At 47.3% G+C, this 20,453-nt stretch overlaps 3 protein-coding genes across 3 annotated transcripts in view; 1 reads left to right on the top strand and 2 right to left on the bottom strand.

Moving 5' to 3' along the window:
* Positions 1-9,864, top strand: part of AIP (AHR interacting HSP90 co-chaperone) — a 340,731-nt gene extending 330,867 nt beyond the window's left edge. The window contains exon 7 of the transcript XR_012655865.1: positions 9,853-9,864. The gene's annotated coding sequence lies outside the window, so the exon portion shown is untranslated. The remainder of the gene's footprint in view (positions 1-9,852) is intronic.
* Positions 1-20,453, bottom strand: part of LOC116825111 (uncharacterized) — a 62,250-nt gene that overhangs the window by 17,436 nt on the left and 24,361 nt on the right.
* Positions 9,863-20,404, bottom strand: LOC142045780 (uncharacterized). Its single transcript, XM_075065911.1, is given in 4 exon segments — positions 9,863-10,083; positions 10,085-11,516; positions 17,521-17,637; positions 20,160-20,404. Coding segments are annotated over 4 exon segments (1,680 nt in total). The 5' UTR covers positions 20,194-20,404; the 3' UTR covers positions 9,863-9,986.

Genomic DNA, 20,453 nt, shown 5'->3' with positions numbered 1-20,453 from the left:
CCATCAGTTGCTTTGGTGTAGACGAATGGATCGTGTGAGATGTGGCCCAGGATTGGAAGCTGGAAGGCATGAAGGTAGGCGTAGCTGTGTTTAGGCTTTTTCGTATAAGAGTGGTGTTAATGTGACCATCAACTATTTGCACTGTGGTGTCTAGAAAGTGGATCTCTTCGTGTAGATGGTCCAGGCTGAGGTTGATGGTGGGTGGAAGTTGTTGAATCGTGGTGGAATTTTCTAGAGTCTCCTTCCCATGGGTCAAGATGATGAAGATGTCATCAATGTAGCGAGGTAGAGAAAGGGGCGGTGAGTGGACGAGAGCTGAGGAAAGCATTGTTCCAGGTCAGCCATAAATAAATTGGCGTATGTGGGGCCATGCGGGTGCCCAGTAGCAGTGCCACTGATCTGGAGGTATAGTATTGTCATCAACTTGAAATAGTTGTGTGTTGAGTATAAAGGCACAGAGCTCAGCAAGCCAGTTGTGCTGTGGCATCATCAGGATACTGTTCCAAAGCTTGTATTCCATCTGTGTGTGGGATGTTTGTGTAGAGAGCTCTTACATCCATGGTGGCTAGGATGGTGTTTTCTGGGAGGTGACCAATGCGTTGTAGTTTCCTCAGGGAAATCAGTGGTGTCACGGAGATAAGCTGGGAGTGCGTGCTGGTGGCATAGGGTCTGAGTAGAGAGTCCACATATCCAGACAGTCCTTCAGTGAGAGTGCCAATGCCCGAGATGATGGGGCGTCCAGGATTTCCGGGTTTGTGGATCTTGGGTAGTAGATAGAGGGGACTCAGGACTCCTGGATTCTATTCCTGGCTCCTGGAGAGGAGTGGAGGCTGGTGGGTTAAAGTAGTGGGGGCTGGGAGCCAGGATTGTCCTGGAATGGGATCCCAGCCCTGTCTCCCTTGTGATACTTCCTGCAGACCCGACCCTGATGTGAACACCAACCTGGCCAACACCATTGAGCAGTGCCAGAGCAAGAGCATGACCAAAGCATCCACTGAGGCGGCCATCAAGGGAGGGGTATGGAGCCGGGTCCCGCCAGCTCAGCTCAGGAGGCAGAGGGGCCCTTGCTGCATTCTATGGTCCATGCCGAGAGGCATTGGGAGCCTTAAATGAGGGAGCAAGGCTGGGCTTGTGGCTACGGTGCTGGGCTGGGCTACAGCACTCCCGGTGTTTATTCCGAGCTTTGCCGCTTGGGCAAATCACTTAGGTCATAGGGAATTGCCAGACTGGATCAGAGCAGTGGTGTGTCCACTCCAGTGTCCTGTTTCCAGCACCAGAGGCTGCAGAGGCTGGTGTAAGAATCCTGCAGTAGTGGATGTGGGGCTAATCATCCTGCTAGTGTCACTGTGCTTCAGTGGGTCATAACTGAGCATACCAGCTTTAGGACAAACTGCTGAGAGATAGGGCAGACACACACCAGAACTGGTGGTTATTCCTCCATAAGTTATGCCACACCAGCAACAAAAGTAAACTTCTGTCTCACCACTGTGGCTAACAAGAAGTCAGAAATGCAGCCTCATTAGGTATCCCAGTCCTTGTTTCACCACCCAGACACTATACTTAATGTTGAGTAATTATTTAAAAACAATTTCATCAACCAAAGGGTTCTTCTGATCTCAAAGGACCAGCCACATATAGCTCAGATTGTGCCCAATGGTCACGATTGCCAATCCTTTAGTATCTAAAGGTTTATTTATAAGAAAAAAGAAAGAGGTGAGAGTTAAAATGGTGAAAGGAGTCTAATACACACATTGCAAAGTATTCAGTTTGCAGACATGATGGAATAAACTGCTAGCTTGTTAAGTCTCTGATAATATCCAAAAGAAAGGAAGGTCCAAGAATTAAAAACAAATCAGTATAATTGCCAATATACATAGTTTTTTGTAAAAAGGTTAATAAAAAAAATCTATGTGCATGCTCCTTTTTCTAGCTATTTTAGCTATAATATAATATTAACATTTTACGACGTGTGGTTCTGCAAAAGGTCCTGTGGTTAAAGCATACCTACAGGGTCCAGATCTCTCTCTCTCTCTCTCTCTCTCTCACACACACACACACACACAGACACTACACCCCATATTCTTCACTGTGATATTATTATGATATGATTATGACATAATAATGTATTTTATGAAAGATACGTCATGTCAGGTGTCATTGGAAAGGTTATGATTTACTGGATGATTATCCTATTTGTAGGATGTGTCGTTTTTGTATCTGAAGTTAAGAATATTGACTAGATATCTGTATTACAAATGCCTGGGTAACTCCCACTAGGCAAAACCTGTCAGTCTAAATGGCTGGCTGGGAATCGCCCATTCAAGTGAATGAGGAGAAAACAATAGGTCTTAGAAGAAGCTTATCTCTCAGCAGGGAGCCTTCCTGAGGACACTCGCAGTTGTGGTTGCTGTAACACTACAAGGACACATGACCAAGCCACCTGGTGCTCGTCTCCATCATGGGACACCAGTGTTTTTCCACTGACTGGTCTGGGAACAAAGCATTGAAACAAAGGGTTTCTGCCATATGCAAAAGCCATTTAAGGCAGGGGAGTGGCATCACTGTGGTTCTTCACTGGCTCCCTAGCCAAAGAGACTCTTGGAAACACCTAAGGATCAGAGAATGAACTGCGGGAAGTGCTGGACCCAGGCTAAAGGGATTTTTAGTCTGCGCATGAAAGACCTGGGGATTTTAAGCTCTAAGCAAGTGCAGCTGGCCCCTTAAGAATTTGCAGCCCGCTTGTATCATCTCTCTAGGGTGAATCTTCTATTCATATCCATTCTCAGGAATCAGAGTTGCCTGACCTGCAGTGTGCAATGGAAAGAAACACCAGATTACTTTTGGCATTCACGGAGCAGCTGCACACAGTGGACTGTCACTTTTAGGCTCGGGAAACAAGCATCGAGTGGTGGGATCACATTGTTATGTAGGTCTGGGATAACAAGCTGTGTTTGCAGAACTTTTGTATGCGGAAAACCACCTTCAGGGAACCACATGTGGTGCTCACCTCAGCTCTGCGGCACAAGGACACCAAAATGAGAGCTGCCCTCTTGATGGAGAAGTGTGTGGTGATCACAGTGTGGAAGCTGGCGACTGCAGATTGCTACCACTCAGTTGCAAAAGTCTGTAGTGGGAAAGTCCACCATTGGGGCTGTGTTAATGCATGTGTGCAGGGCTACTAATTGCATCCTGCTAGGCAGGACTGTGACTCTGCAATGTGTGTGAAATATTGGATGATTTTGCAGCAATGGGATTCCCTAACTGCGGTGGAGCGATACATGGCACACATATTCTAATTTTGGCCCCAGACCATCTTGTGATGGAGTATATCAACAGAAAGAGGTACTTCTCTATGGTATTATGGGTGCTTGTAAATTACCACCTGTGCTTTCCTTACATGAACGTGGGGTGGTCCAGGAAGGTGCATGACTCATGTATCTTCAGGGACTTTCTTTCCAGACCAGAAGTGTCCAGTAGGGGATGTTGAAATGGCCATAGTGATCCTGGGAAACTCAGCCTACCCCTTACCTGCATGGCTTATGAAGCCTTACACAGGATTCATAGATTCATAGACTCTAGGACTGGAAGGGACCTCGAGAGGTCATCGAGCCCAGTCCCCTGCCCTCATGGCAGGACCAAATACTGTCTAGACCATCCCTAATAGACATTTATCTAACCTACTCTTAAATATCTCCAGAGATGGAGATTCCACAACCTCCCTAGGCAATTTATTCCAGTGTTTAACTACCCTGACAGTTAGGAACTTTTTCCTAATGTCCAACCTAAATCTCCCTTGCTGCAGTTTAAGCCCATTGCTTCTTGTTCTATCATTAGAGGCTAAGATGAACAAGTTTTCTCCCTCCTCCTGATGACACCCTTTAAGATACCTGAAAACTGCTATCATGTCCCCTCTCAGTCTTCTCTTTTCCAAACTAAATAAACCCAGTTCTTTCAGCCTTCCTTTGTAGGTCATGTTCTCAAGACATTTAATCATTCTTGTTGCTCTTCTCTGGACCCTCTCCAATTTCTCCACATCTTTCTTGAAATGCGGTGCCCAGACCTGGACATGATACTCCAGTTGAGGCCTAACCAGGATACCTGGATAGCAGTATGGAATGGTTCAACAATAGACTGAGTAAGTGCCAAATAATCATGGAATGTACATTGGGGAAATGAAAGGCACGCTGGCGATGCCTTTATGGCAGGTTAGATCCATATGAGGAAAACATTCCTGTAGTCATAGTAGCCTGCTGCACGGTCCATAATCTTTGTGAAGCTAAGGGTGAAAAGGTTCCCCAGAGGTTGAGTGCTGACGGACGCAGTGCCTGGCTGCTGATTTTGAGCAGCCTGCTACCAGGGCTCTAGGAGGGGCACAACGGGGAGTAATCTGCGTGCAGGAGGCCTTGAGGGAACATTCCATAAAGAGCTCCAGTAATCTGTATTTCTGTAAAGCAATGTGCTATGCTTTGTTACTTTCAGTTATCTTTTTTTACCTAAAACTTTTGATGGTTCTTGAGTGGGATTTGCAGTAAGCAAGTGATTACATAAGAACAGCCATACTGGGTCAGGCTGAAGGTCCATCTAGCCCAGTACCGTCTTCCACCGGTGGCCAATGCCAGATGCCCCAGAGGAGATGAACCGAACAGGCAGTCATCATCTGTTGCTCATTCCCAGCTTCTGGCAAGCAGAGGCCAGGTACACCATCCTTGCCCATCCTGGTTAATAGCCACTGATGGACCTATCCTCCATGAATTTATCTAGCTCTTTTTTTGAACCCTGTTATATGAACCCTTGGCCTTCAGAACATCCTCTGGCAAAGAGTTCCACAGGTTGACTGTGCATTGTGTGAAGAAATACTGCCTTTTATTTGTTTTAAACCTGCTGCCTATTAATTTGATTTCATGACCTCTAGTTTTTGTGTTATGAGAAGTAGCAAACATCACTTTCTTATTTACTTTCTCTACATCAGTCATGGTTTTATAGACCTCAGTCATCTCTTTTCCAAGGTGAAAAGTCCATCTTACTAATCTCTCCTCATACGGAAGCTGTTTCATACCCCTAATCATTTGTGCTTTTCTGAACCTTTTTCAATTCCACTATATCTTTTTTTAAAAAAATGGGGCAATGACATCTGCACACAGGATTCAAAATGTGGGTGTACCGGGGATTTATATAGAGGCAATGTGATATTTTGTCTTATTATTTATCCCTTTCTTAATTATTCCCAACATTATCCATCCCTTTCTTCATAATTCTCAACATAATAAGCGAAGTGTTTCAGTGTCAACAGTAATCAGTATGTGTAGGACACAAAGATTTGTCATCTTTCAGAGAGTTTGCTTTTATTAAATAACAGTGAACACACAGACGACTTGGTGGGAAGCGAGGGAAGTAGTGCAGGGCAGTGGTGGGTGTCATAACTGTATGTAAGTCCAGCTATCATTTTGGAAGCTGTCTGAAGGAGTAGAGTGAAAGATAGCAAGTCATTCTGGGATCTTGCAAGGAATTTGTGGGAGGAGTTTGGGGACGGAATTGAAAATAGTTCTTTATCGGCTGCAGAGGGGCAGGGGTGAGCAAGCATCTGCTCTGAGTAGAGAGTGTATTGAGGGATTTTAACATTTCTGTTTGCTCCTCCATCACTTTAGTAATCCACTCATAGGACTGCAGAATGCGCTCCTCAGAGTCCTTTCTGTGTTTCCTTTCCATTTCCATCCACTCCTCTGATCTCTTTTTTTCTGACTCAGAGGATTCAAGCACCTCTTGGAACATGTTCTCTTTGCTACGCCTTGGTCCCTTCCTCATCTGATGTAGGCGCTCCACCAGTATGTAGGGGATTTCTCTGAAGGTCACAGCTGCAGGAGCACAAGAAACAATACACAGAAGCATGATTGTTGGTTCATGCACAACATTGAACCATTACTGCAAAATACACCTTGTCACATTCCAAACACTTTCTCACTGACCCTTGGCAAGCACACATCTTGGAGAACACCCTAAACACGGTGAGTTCAGCCCGAGTGGGGGGCATTTGTTCAAGATGGAGCAAAGGGTTTTGGTGATGTTTTCAACAGATCAGGGATCAGCAAAGGCATCTAGGAACAATATTGTAAATTCTGCCCCCATTTTCCACAAGTAGGGATCATTGAAGCCAATATCTGATTCCTGAGGATAAGCAAAGATGCAAGGGTGCATCTACTGCATGCTTGTGGGTTCACACCCGGTCTCTATGCTGCTCACCTGGGTGCCACTTTGGTCCCTTCACAAGTGATTGCCGAGTTGTGCGGGAAAGTTTCCATCAATGGTGGAAGGAATAAAGTAGCTCTGCCAAAGAACCTTCGGCAGAGGATTGGCGAGTACCTCCAGGAAAGTTTCCTAGAGATCTCACTGGAGGAGTCCCATGAAATCCCAGTGTGCATTAACACACTGTTCCACTGCCCTGCTTAGCTGCACTGGAGAAGGTGAAGCACACGCAGACACAGCTAGTCTTGTAGATTTCTCTCTCTTCACCCACTGCCACACTATACACAGGAAAGAACAGTTCTACCTCATATAACCAAGCAGCATGAACTTCAAAATGAACACTTACCATAGTTCTCTTTTCCTGTGTCACGTGGGCCACACATGGACTTCTGAGACTGGCTAGACCCTTTCGGAGTGGAGAAGAATTCCTGACTTGACGCTCTACCGGACACGTCTGCCATGGGCTCCACAACACCCTCCAACTCGACCGCCTTGTCCATGACTTTGTCCTCAGGCTCAAACCTCCCATCCAGTGCCTCCAGCCCCGCCAAAGTTTCCATGGTGCTCTTGGTGGTTGAGGTGAAGTTGCTGCAGAGGATGGCATCCAGCTCCTTACAGAAGCGGCAGTCTTAGGTGCAACATCAGAGTGCATGTTTGATTCCCTTGCCTTCTGGTATGCCTGCGTCATCTCCTTTATCTTTGCTCAGTGTTGCTGCCTCCTCCCATACTGTAACTGGACTTTTGGTTAGGGCATCATTTAGGGTTACCAGGTCCCAAAAACCAGACACACAAAAGCCCTATATGGCATGTGGACAGAGAAGCCACAATCTGGACAAGTGGTAACACTTCTAGTCATACAATAAGTAAATACTGCGGAATTGCCCCTTCCTTTCATCTCATTAAAAGCTGGTGGGTTCCTGGGTGGTCAGATCGCTCCTTGCCCAGTTTGGCGGTGACATTTGGAGGGTTGTAGGGGATGTTACTCTTTCATGCTGGTACGAAGGGGTGTGTGAAACCCAGTGTTTTTATTTAAAGGCACAGTAAGACATTACACACTGAAGAGCTGTTTTTAAAGGCAGTGTGGTTCAGTGGGCTGAGCTATGGGCTGGGATCTAGGAGACCAGAGTTCCATTCCCAGCTCTGCTACTGGCTTGTTGATTGACCTTGGGTGAGGCTCTCTGCACCTTAGTTTCCCCATCTGTAAAATGGGGACCAGGGGACTCAGGTGCTTTGTAAAGCACTTTGAGATGTACAGGTGGCTCCCATCTTTAATTATCTCAATAGCATATATATATTTCAACTAAAACCAAAGTAAACAACCCCCCTTCTCCAAACTCCATGTGTTGTGAGGTATTTTTAACTTCTCCAGCCCTAAAACACAGATCAGGGTGGCTGCGTCAATCCAATCAAGGAGCTATTGTGTAAGGGGTAGAGCCATCAAAGCATCAGACAGACCTTCATGGAAGAAAAAAAGCAGCCGCTGCCCGAGGGGGATGAAGCCCACGCTGTGCAGCCAGTTACTGCTGCCTTCAGCCCACCTTTGCACAGAAAACATCTGGTGCAATGGCTGCTCCTCTGCAAGAGACATTCTGCTGTTTGACTCACCCCTGAGAACATCTACAACCATTTCCCTCCCCTGTGTGCATAAGTTGTTTTTACAGAAGAGAATTAATTTGCAGTGTGAACTGTCAGAGGGGGAAATGGCAACTTCAGGCTCTTCTAAATGGGTACATGGTAAAATAAAACCAAACCTCTCTCCCTAGTTTTAACCATGCATGTACAATTTATAATTTTCAAAGCATCCTGGTGGATTCTCCATCTCTGGCAATTTTTAAGTCAAGATTAGATTTAAAAAAAAATGAAAGCTCTGCTCTAGTTCAAACAGGTATTAACTCAGTGAAGTTCTTTGGCCTGTTATACAGGAGCTCAGGCTGAATGATCACAGTGGTCTCCTGCATAGGCCTGGGGAAATTGTGCACCATATCGCAGGCACAGAATTCATGTCCCCCACAGATTTTTTTTTTTTCCCTCTGCAGAAAATACATTTTGCCAGAGAGGCACTGCAGTTACACCTTTTTCCCAGCAGGAGCTATTGTGGTGCCAGAATAGAGGGCAGTCAGCTCACAGCCATAGCAGAAGTGGTATTCCTCACAGCAACCTGTGAGGAAACATGCAATATTGTGGGGGCAGAGACAGAGCAGGGCACACAGGGCTTCTGTGTGGGTCACACAGACCAGGTTCAGAAGGGCTGGGGGGGGGGGAAGACTGGGGTGGGGGCTAACTGGGCATGGGGGTGCAGGACCACATGGGGTAGGGGGATGCAGCGATATGTGGGGACAGAGGGTGCATGGGGGAGAAAGGTGCAGGGATACATGGGTATGTGGGAGGAGGGATGCAGGGACACAGAGGGACATGGCAGATGTGCCTAACTGAGTAGGAGAGGCTAGGGTGTCTGCCAGGGTCCGCATGGAAGAGACTCCTCACCTCTCTAACAATCCCTCCCCCTCAAACAAACTGTTGCATACTTTTCCCACCCACACCCAATAACCCTCCTGCTTCACGCCTAGGCACCTTTCCAGCAATTACTTCCCTTTCCCTGAGCTCCTCCATTACCCCCTGACTCCCCCAAACCTTTGCACTGCTTCTGAGGGGTGCGGGAAATAAGGTTCTGTATGGCAATTTACATGAATTCTTACTCAAAGTTCTGTGTTAATACACCTAGTAAAGAATCTATTTGTCAAAAAACACTACCTGAATCTTTTTTTGTTGTCTGTATTGTTACAGACATACTTGCTGACAGGTATTTTGAAATAAATTACCAAAATAATTGAAACTAGTACGATCATATTGTGTTATTTTGACAAATGAAATACGCATTTTAAAATATTGTTTGCAGAATTTTTTGGCACAGAATTTCCCCAAGACTAACGGGAAACTCTCCTTGTGGACCTGCCAGGCCTCACGGTCAGTTCAGCCCTAGAACATTTTGATTGGTTAGACTTTACCCTGGCTTCTCCACAAGCCATGTAAATGCATCAGCTTCTTTAATAGAAAAGAAACACCAGGGTTAGACAGAGCTGTGTTACACATCAGGTACATAGTTCTTCTGTGCTACATTTCTATTTAGAACAGACGGCATGAGCAGTTCCTGAGTCTTCTTTCAATCACACACAGTGGCCTGTCCTGCCCCGCCCCTTGGACCAATCCATGCTGAGACAGGACTGCAAATTCCACCTCTAGATGTCATCCAAGAGACATCCTCCAGCTGGAACCAAAGTGGGTGTGGGGATGAAGTTCCTAGCTGGGTCCCATCGAGATGGTGGAGCGGGAGAGGGGAAGTAAGTGTGTGTGGGATAGAAAAAGAGACCTGGTTGGATCCCACCTAATGCAGTAGGCTGTGTCCATCTACTCTAAATTCCCTTCACCGTCTGGTCTTCCCCACACTGCTGAGCCAAGTCCCCTTCCCTGCCCACCCCCCCAGTTTCTGCTGGGCATCATGGAGACAGGACCATGTCTTGATCTGCATCTGCTGGAGCTGTGTCAGGCCCACTGGCTGCCAAAAGCCCTTGAGGCCCTGCAGGTGGCAGAAGGGCACTAGGGTGCATGACTGAGTGCTGGGTGAGGCTGGCCAATCTAGCAAACAGCTTGCCCCAGTCAGCACAGCTGTATGGTCACTCTCGGCTGTGAATAAACCAATGTGGTTGCAAGGAGGCGGCCTGTGCAAAGCTCCTGCTGCAGCCAGTGCATCACGATGTCCTCTCCCTAGCGTGCGTGCACTGATGCTTGGTCAGTGCACTGGTTTTGCTGAAATTCTTAGTAGAATTGTTACAACGGTGTGGCTGCTCCCTGATGTGTGCGCTGGTGTATTCTCAGGCTTGAGCTCCGTGAAAAGCCCTTCCCGCAGTCAGCACAGTGGTGTGGCTGTGCCCCGGTGTGTGCACGCTGGTGTGTTCTCAGATTTGAGCTCTGTGCAAAGCCCTTGCCACAGTCAGCACAGCGATGCGGCTGCTCCCCGGTGTGCGTGCGCTGGTGCAATCTCAGGCTTGAGCTCTGTGAAAAGCTCTTCCCGCAGTCAGCACAGCAGTACGGCCGCTCCCCGGTGTGTGCGCGCCGGTGTCCTCTCAGGTCTGAGCTCCGTGCAAAGCTCTTCCCGCAGTCAGCACTGTGGTGTGGCTGCGCCCCGGTGTGTGCGCGCTGGTGTGTTCTCAGGTTTGAGCTCTGTGCAAAGCCCTTGCCGCAGTCAGCACAGCCATACGGCCGCTCCCCGGTGTGCGTGCGCTGGTGCAGTCTCAGCTTTGAGCTCTCTGCAAAACTTTTCCCGCAGTCAGCACAGTGGTGCGGCCGTTCCCCGGTGTGCGTGCGCTGGTGTAGTCTCAGCTTTGAGCTCTCTGCAAAGCTTTTCCCGCAGTCAGCACAGTGGTGCGGCCGTTCCCCGGTGTGCGTGCGCTGGTGTAGTCTCAGCTTTGAGCTCTCTGCAAAGCTTTTCCCGCAGTCAGCACAGTGGTCCGGCCGCTCCCCAGTGTGCGTGCGCTGGTGCAGTGTCAGTGTGTTGGCACTACTGAACTTTTTACTACAGTTGGCACAGCAGTACTGCCGCTCCCCAGTGTGCGTTTGCTGGTGTGTTCTCAAGTTTGAGCTCCGTGAAAAGCCCTTCCCACAGTCAACACAGCAGTGTGGTCACTCCCCGGTGTGTGCACGCTGGTGTGTTCTCAGGTTTGAGCTCTGTGCAAAGCTCTTCCCACAGTCAGCACAGTGGTACGGTCGCTCCCCGGTGTGCATGCGTTGGTGCAAGGTCAGTGTGTTGGCACTACTGAACCCCTTACCACAATTGGCACAGCGATGCGGCCACTCCCCCGTGTGCATGCACTGATGTAGTCTCAGGTGTGAGCTCCGTGAAAAGCCCTTCCCGCAGTCAGCACAGCGGTGTGGTCGCTCCCCAATGTGTGCGCGCTGGTGTGCTCTCAGGTTTGAGCTCTGTGCAAAGCCCCTGCCACAGTGAGAGCAGCGGTGTGGCCGCTCCCCAGTGTGTGTAAAACAGTGTATTCTCAGGATTGAGGCCTGCCTAAAGCTCTTGCCACAGTCAGCGCAGGGATGGGGACACCGGCCCATGGAGAGTCTCTGGTGTGTAGCCAGGCCTAGTATCTGGCTGAGTTTACCGCAGGGACAGACTGCGTCCTGTGCATGGATCCTTCTGTCAGCTGTGGGATCCTGCGCTCCTGACATGCTCTCCCCACACTCAGACGGTGTCCTCAGTACCCCCAGGATCCTGAGCCCTGCTGGAGAGAGCAGAAGCAATTTCAGTATTAGCTCACGGTTAAGGCTACAGGTTTGTCAAGGAAGGAAAAATGTCACGGATGGAGCGATCTCCCCATTTGTCCATGACTGTTTTTTTGGATGAGCACCTCACCCAGCAATGGTGGCTCCTGTCCCACAGGGCTGCACCCAGCAACTCACTCTGGGTACTGAGACCTGGCCTGCAGGCTTACAGTGCCACTCAGTGAATGGATTTGCCTCTCATATCTTCTCTAGCCCGCACCAACCCCTCTGCAACAGCCTGTGGTTAGGGTTGCAGCACTGGGGGGTTGCTGCGTGGTTGGTGCTCCCTGGGCAGGTTTTGTTAAAAATCACTGAGCCATCTCAGTAAATGTAGTGACCTGTGACTTTTACTAAATTTACTATAACTGCTCTGTAATTTCTGATATGAAATGCTGGCACAAATCTGAAGCCTGACTCAAGGTGGTTGTACCCTATGTTGTTTGTGCAGCACCTACTCCCATGTGTGCCATGCACCTCTTGGGTCTTGTTTGATGCTTAAATTGTAGATTGCCCAGGATACACCCAGTGCCTGGTACAACAGGGCCCTCATCCAGAACTAAGGTCTCGAAGTCCCCTAACAAACAGGGTCCGGGTTTTGTTTTCACATTTTTGGTTTCAGTTCAGTCAGAGGGGTTTATTTACACGTTGCTGGTTCTGTACTGTCTCCTGTTTCACAGCAGTCTCCTGTTCCCCGTATTTGCTCTGTTTAAATTATATTGATTTGAAACTAGTTTAGGATCTACAATCCCCTTGTGGACACATTGAGACTGGTATAAAACTGCTTATATCAACATAGCTTATTCCTGTGCAGGAGTGAGTCTGGGGAGGTTGAAGGGATGACACGTCACTCAGGGTTTGTGTGATGGAACCTGAAAAACATGCCTGTATTGTGTCACAAGCCAATCAGTGACACTGCTGAGCTGGAAGGGGTGAATGGCTGCTACCCGGAAGGCCTTTGATCTACAGACAGTCACAGACCGTGTTAAGGCTGAGGGCTGTGCTAAGCATTGACAGTGAAGCAATGTCAGTGACAATGATTTTGTGCCACAGAGAGCAGGGGGAGAGGGGATGTGACAAAGGCCATTCCCCCGCCTCTCCCTCACACCCAGCCCATACACCAGGATATTCTAAGTCATGCCACACAGGATGATTTCTTCTTGCCCCCACAGCAGCTACATGGAACGTGGGGCAGTTTTAGAGCATTACAGTGAAACGGGGCAAATACTGAAAACCTTCTCCACAAAATGGCCTCCTCTGCATGGTGTGACCTCGCATACATCATACACGACTGATCCTGCCCTGAGCCATTCCCAGCTCTCTCTCTGCTCACCAGGGACAGGTTTCTCCTATCTGAGAGGTCAGGTGCAAAGTGAAGGGGCAGAGAGGGGTGGGGTGGGAACCTTGAGAGGACAGCAACAAGGGTCAGTGACTCTCCCAGGCTGCGAGCAGGTTTTTGCCTCTGTCTGAGCTATGTCTGGATCCAGGTGCACCCAGGGCCACAGGACACCAGCACAACAGCTTGAGTCAGGAGGGGCAGAGACATGAAACCCATCTGAAAAATCTCTAGGGCACCCTTGCCTTGGTATGATTTTCTGAGATATGGAAAGCCTAGGTGGTGGTGTGATTTATGGACCAGCAGGTGTGTCTTTTCAGCCAGGTGTTTGTCACCCCCCAGTGCCAGATCCACTGACACACACAGATTTTATCCTCACAGCCCCGGTGCCCTCTCCATTACACAGATGGGGTAACTGAGGCATGGTGGAGCTGTAGTGACTTGCTTCTAGAACTGAACCAAGACATTTTGAATCCTGCTGCAAAGGCCTACCCATGAGGGAAATGCAGCCTCCCTATGCTCCCCCCACCACGGAGACCTCTCTTTCCCTCAGCATCCCTCAAATCCACCACCCCACATCTCTTCCAAGTTCATCACCTCCCCATCTCTGTTCCATTTCTCTGTCGCAGCTTTGAGGCCCCATCATTCTTAGGTCCCATCCTAGCTCACACATATCCAATGAGTAGGAAAGATAGGAAGGATGATGATGACAAGACTCTCTGGCTTAACCAGGAGATCTTCAATGACCAGAAACTCAAAAAAGAGCCATACAAGAAGTGGAAAGTAGGTCAAATGACAAAGGATGAATATTAAAACAACAAAAAACAAACCCAGAAGCAGGTAGGAACAAAATTAGAAAGGACAAGGGAAAAAAACAAATTAAACTAGCCAGTAATACAAAGGGAAAAAACAAAGCATTTTACAATGGAGGGGAGGGATAGCTCAGTGGTTTGAGCATTGGCCTGCTATACCCAGGGTTGTAAATTCAATCCTGGAGGGGCCACTTAGGGATCTGGGGCCAAATTCAGTACTTGGTCCTGCTAGTCAAGGCAGGGGGCTGGATTTAATGACCTTTCAAGGTCCCTTCCAGTTCTAGGAAATAGGTATATCTCCAATTATTATAGACGGGCAGAGGAAAACAAGGACAGGCTGGATCCATTACTAAATGGAGGGAAAGACAATAAGAGAAAACGCAGCAAGGGCCAAACAGTTAAATGCCTCTTTCGTTTCAGTTTTCACCAAAAAAGTTAGCAGTGATCGGTTGACTAACATACTGAATATCAGTGTCAATGGGGTAGGATCTGAGCCTAAAATAGGAAAGGAAATAGTTATGAATTACTTAGACAAGTTACATGTCTTCACGTTGGCAGGGCCTGATGAAATACATCGTCGAATACTTAAGGATCTGGACGAAGAGATCTCAGAGCCATTAGTGATTATCTCTGAGAATTTGTGGAGGATGGTAGAGAGACTTGAGGATGGGAAATGGGCAAATATAGTCCTAGGTACAGAAAGGGGATACGGACAACTCAGGGAGTTATAGACCAGTCATAACTTCAGTACCTGGAAAGATACGGAAGCAAGTAATCAAACATTCTATTTGTGAGCACCTAGATGGACATAAAGTAATAAGTAAGAGTCAGCATGGATTTGTCAAGAACAAATTATGTCAAACCAACTTAACATCCTTCTTTGACAAGTAACAAGCTTTGTGGACTGGGTGGACACAGGAGATGTCACATCTCAAATTTTGTAAGGCTTTTGATACTTGTGACAGTGCACTCCATATGATGTTATGAAAATATGCAAATAAGTGTGAATATAATATAACTAGAATATCCTTCATGCAAAAGGTCTCTTGTAAGATATCCTTACAAAGCTTATAATCTACTGAGTGTGGTCACCCTATTTGTATAAATGTATCCTTCTTGTATCTGAAATTAGAAATATAAAATATAACTCTGAAGACCTATTGAAATTGTTCAAAGTGTGGGCTATTAATGGTGGTTTGGAATCTTGATGGCTCCCGTTAACCAGGACAATTGGTTGTAAATGGCTCTTTACTTGCCAGTCTTCTTGTATACCTGTGTGCTGGCAAGTGGATAATGAAGTCTTAGGCTACGTCTTTACTACCCGCCGTATCGGTGGGTAGCAATCGATTGCTTGGGGGTCGATATATCGCGTCTCATCTAGACGCGATATATCAATCCCCGAATGTGCTTATATCAATGCCGGAACTCCACCAACCTGAACGGAGTTGCGGCGTCGACATGGGGAGCCGCGGACATCGATCCCCCGCCGTGAGGACAGTGAGTAATTCGATCTTAGATACTTCGACTTCAGCTACATTATTCACTGAAGTTGCGTATCTGAAGCTGAAGTTGCGTATCTGAGATCGATTTTCTCCCGTAGTGTAGACCAGTCGTTACAGTGACATGTGATTGTATCACCTGAACTGGAATCCATCTTTAACCTAGTGCTGTTCCATTTAGAAGAGGTGGGAGCCCAGAGAGGGACAAAGGACTCCCACCTTGTGCAAAAGATATATAAGGGAGTGGAACAGAACAAAGGGGGCTGCAGTCATGAGAAATCCTCTAACTACCACCTGAGCTGGAACAAGGGCTCTACCAGGGGAAAGGATTGGGCCCAGAGTAGGAAGGTGTCCAGGCTGTGAAAGAAACTTATTGAAACATCTCTGAGGGTGAGATTTTATCTGTATTCAGTATTTTCTACTGTATTAGGCTTAGACTTGCGTGTTTTATTTTATTTTGTTTGGTAATTTACTTTGTTTTGTCTGTTATTACTTGGAACCACTTAAATCCTACTTTCTGTATTTAATAAAATCCCTTTTTACTTATTAATTAACCCAGAGTAAGTATTAACACCGGGCGGGGGCGGAAAACAGCTGTGCATCTCTCTCGATCAGTGTTATAAAGGGTGAACAATTTATGAGTGTACCCTGTATAAGCTTTATACAGAGTAAAACAGATTTAATTGGGGTTTGGACCCCATTGGGAGCTGGGTATCTGAGTGCTGAAGATAGAAGCACTTCTTAAGCTGTTTTCAGTTAAGCCTGCAGCTTGTGGGGGACGTGGTTCAGACCTCGATCTGTGTCTGCAGCAAGCAAGCGTGTCTGGCTCAAACAAGGCAAGGGACAGGAGTCCCAAGCTGGCAGGGAAAACGGGCTCAGAGGTAGTCCCAGCTCATCAGGTGGCAGTCCCAAGGGGGTCTCTGTGATCCAGCCTATCACAATACTGTCTTACATGATCTTCCCATAAACAAACTAGAGAAATATAGCCTAGGCAAAGCTACCAGAAGGTGGGTTCACAACTGGTTGGAAAACCGCACTGAGAGAGTGGTTCTTATCATTCTCTAATGAGCTGAAAGGGCATATCGAGTGGGATCCCAAAAGGATCTGTCCTGGGTCTGGTTCTATTCTGTATCTTCACAAATGATTTGGAGAATGGCATGGAGAGTGCACTCATAAAGCTTATGGACTATTCAAAGCTGGGGATGGGTTTCAAGCCCTTTAGAGGACAGGATTAGAATTTAAAATGATCTTAACAAAATGGAGAAATGGTTGGAATTGAAATGATTGCCTAGGAAGGAGTACTGCAGAAAACCATCGGCAGTTATAATGGATCACAAACTAAATGAGTCAATAATTTAATACTGTTGGGGGGGAGGGGGAGGCAAATATCTGCGATATATTAGCAGGAGCATTGTAAACAATACACACCAAGTAACTCTTCCATTCTACTCAGGACTGATAAGGCCTCAACTGGAGTATTGAGTCCAGTTCTGGGCCCCACACTTTAGAAACCATGTAGACAAACCGGACATGATCAGAGGAGAGCAATGAGAATTATTAAAGGTCTAGAAAACATGATCTATGAGGTAAGATTGAAAAAAAAAAATGGGTTTAATCTGGAGAAGGAACAACGAGGGGGTGGTGGTGTTGATAACAGTCTTCAAGAAGGTAAATGGTTGTTACCAAGAGGAGGGCGATACATTGTCATTCTTATCCACTGAGGCCAGGACAAGGAGCAATGGGCTTAAATTGTAGCAAGGCAGATTTAGGTTAGACATTAGGAAAAGCTTCCAAACTGTAAGGGTAGTTAAGCACTGGAACAAATTCCTTGGAGAGATTGAGGGCTTTCCATCATGAAAAGTTTTTAAGATGTCAGGCATGGACTCGATAATACTTATTCCTGCCTCAGTGCAAGGGACTGGACTAAATGACCTACCGAGGTCCCTTCTAGTCCTACATTTCTAGGATTCATGGCCAGACAGGCTCATTGTGCCCACCCAGCCTAGCTTCCTGCCAATCCCAACCAGAGAATCTCCCCCAGTGATTCCTATCTCTTTGCTGAACAAGAAGAAAGCTTTGAGAAAGTCACACCCCATTTCCACTGACAGACTCCCAATGAGGGAAAATCTATTGTGTTCTGAGGGGAGCTCTCCCAGTGGTTCATTCCCCTCTCAGATAAACACTGGCCCCTAATTCCCAGCCTCCATTCATCCCCTTCAGCTCCCAGCCAGTGGATCTCACTCTGCCTTTGCCTTCTACATTAAGAAGCTCTCTGCTAGCAGGTGCGTAAATCAGACTGGACTGAATTATGATGACTCACCTCGAGAGGGGCTCTCAGGCCCTGAGCTTTCCCTGGAGTTCTCAGCATCCCGGATCCAGAGCTCTGCCTTCCCTAGCTCAATTTGGTGGATTAAGTGTGGTGTGGAACCTGAATAGCCTGTTGGGGGTGGGGAGGGGAGAGAATCACCTTCATTACTAAAGTTTGGAGACAGAGACTCATTTATATATTGGTAGACTAGCACAAAGAAGGGCCCTACTGGGTCAGACCAAAGGTCCATCTAGCCCAGTATCCTGTCTTCCAACAATGGCCAATGCCAGGTGTCCCAGAGGGAATGAACAGAACAGGGAATCATCAATTGATCCATTCCCTGTCACTCATTCCCAGCTTCTGGCAAACAGAGGCTAAGGACACCATCCCTGCCCATCCTGGCTGATAGCCATTGATGGACCTGTCCTCCATGACTTTATCTAGGTCTTTTTTGAACTAAGTTATAGTCTTGGCCTTCATAACATCCTCTGGCAAGGAGTTCCACAGGTTGACTGTGTGTTGGGTGAAGAAATGCTTCCTTTCATTTGTTTTAAACCTGCTGCCTATTAATTTCATTTTGTGACCCCTAGTTTTTTGTGCCATGAGAAGTAGTAAACAATACTTCCTTACCTACTTTCTCTACACCAGTCAAGATTTTATAGACCTCAATCATCTCTCTCCTTAGCCGTTTCTTTTCCAAGCTGAAAAGTCCCAGTTTTATTAATCTCTCATATCCATTCCATACCTCTAATCATTTTTGCTGTCCTTTTCTGAACCTTTCCCAATTCTACTATATATCTTTTTTTGAGCTGGGGCAAGCACATCTGCATATGGTATTCAAGATGTGAGCGTAGCATGGATTTACATAGAAGCAGCATGATATTTTCTGTCCTATTATCGATCCCTTTCTTAATTATTCCCAACATTCTGTTCGCTTTTTTGACTGCCGCTGCACACTGAGTGGATGTTTTCAGAAAACTATCCACAATGACTCCAAAATCTCTTTCTTGAGTGCTAACAGCTAAACAGCACAATGAGGCCACAATCTCAGTTAGGGTGTGTCTGCGCAGCACCTGGAATGATGAGGCCCCTATCTCAGATGCTACTTGAGAGGACAATGCAGGAGATCCCAAGCAGGAGAGTAATGAAATAAACCTTCCTGAGAAGAAATTTCTTCCCATTTCCTGCCAGACAAGTTCAGTTCGTACAGTAACTCCTCACTTACTGTTGTAGTTATGTTCCCGAAAAATGCAACTAAGCAAAACGATGTTAAGCAAATCCATTTCCCCATAAGAATTAATGTAAAGGGGGCGGGTTAGGTTCCAGGGATTTTTTTTTTCCACCAGACAAAAAAATATATATTATACACACACACACAGAGTACAAGTTTTAAACAAACAGTTTAATACTGCACACAGCAATGGTGATTGTAAATTTGGTTGAGGCGGTGAAGTTAGAGGATGGAAGAGGGTGGCATATTTCCCAGGGAATGCCCTACTGCTAAATGATGAACTAGCATTCGGCTGATCCCTCAAGGGTTAACTCGTTGTTAATGTAGCCTCACACTCTACAAGGCTGCATGAATGGAGGAAGGGGAGACAATGTGGCAGACAGAGACACACACCCTATGTGAGAGACAGAGATGTGCATTGCCCTTTTAAACAGGCTGACACCATTCTAAGTACATTGCCCTTTTAAGTAGATCAGAAAGTTGAGACAGCAGCTGCAGCCGCAAACTCCTTCTGTCCTGAGCCCTGTTGTGTCCCCACCCTGCTCTATGGAGAAGGTGTAAGCGGGGTGCAGGAGTAAGGGGGAGGGGGGACATTCTCACATTAGTCCCTTCTCCCCCCCTCCCCTGGCATAGCAAGTAGGAGACTATGGGACCAGCTCCAAGGCAGAGGGCAGGAGCAGCACATGGCAGTGGGGGAGGGTCAGCTGAACTGCCAGCAACTGATAGCCTGCTGGGCAGCTGTTGCACAGAGACTTAGGGAAGTGGGGAGCTAATTTGGGGCTGCCAGTCCACCCTGGTTCCAAGCCCCCACCAGCTAGCTGCAATGGGCTGTTCTTTCTGCAAGAACTGGACAAAGAAGGCGGCTGCAAAACATTATAAGGGAGCATTGCACAACTTTAAATGATCATGTTCCCTAATTGAACAGAAACGAAACAACATTAACCGGAATGACTTTAAGTGAGGAGTTACTGCACTCGGAAGCAGCAATGTCAATGAGCCTTCTCACTTTGCTCTGGGGCTGAGTCATGGCAGGTGTCACCCTTACACAGACTTATCAGTTCTTTTGCTTAGGGTGCAAGTACTGTTCAACTCTGTGGTTGTTAAGCTTATGATGTTCATTCTTTTGGAGGAGGTGGGGAGCTGTTACAAGTAGTAGAAGAGTTTTCTTCCTGCCTTATTTGCTCACGTGCTGCTGTTGTAACCAGCCCTGTACCAGGACTGAGGTGAGGTAGGTAATGCAAGGAAAGAAGTTGCACTAAGATTAAACCCAGGCTCTGTAGCCCTCATTTCTTCAACAGGAAGCTGGACAAAAAGAGGCTGATATTTGCCACTACTCCGCCATAGGGTGGCACACAGCAGGGGTGGCATCAAGGGAACCCAGACATTTCACAGCTATGAGTAAAGATAAATTGGTCCTTACCCAGGGAAATTAGGGCCCAGTAATTCCTCAGCATCTGGTCCCGGTACAGCTGCTTCTCTGGCTGGGATAGGAGCTCCCACTGCTCCCGGGTGAAATACAGAGCGACGTCCTCAAACACCACCTGGAGCTGCTGGCACAAGCGTTACACACTCAGCACCTTCCGCTCCAGCCCCCAGCCCGGAGTCTCAGCAGGGGACGCGGTTTCTAGGGGAGCGACTCCCAGGGAACCCCCCGCCCAGCACCTGTGACCCGTCCCAGGGAGACTCCCCCCGCACAGCTCCCCCAGGGACCCGG

Source organism: Chelonoidis abingdonii, chromosome 4, assembly GCF_003597395.2.
Source record: "Chelonoidis abingdonii isolate Lonesome George chromosome 4, CheloAbing_2.0, whole genome shotgun sequence".
NCBI lineage: Eukaryota > Metazoa > Chordata > Testudines > Testudinidae > Chelonoidis > Chelonoidis abingdonii.
Note: the sequence above shows the minus strand (reverse complement) of the source record. Positions and strands in the feature narration are given on the sequence as shown.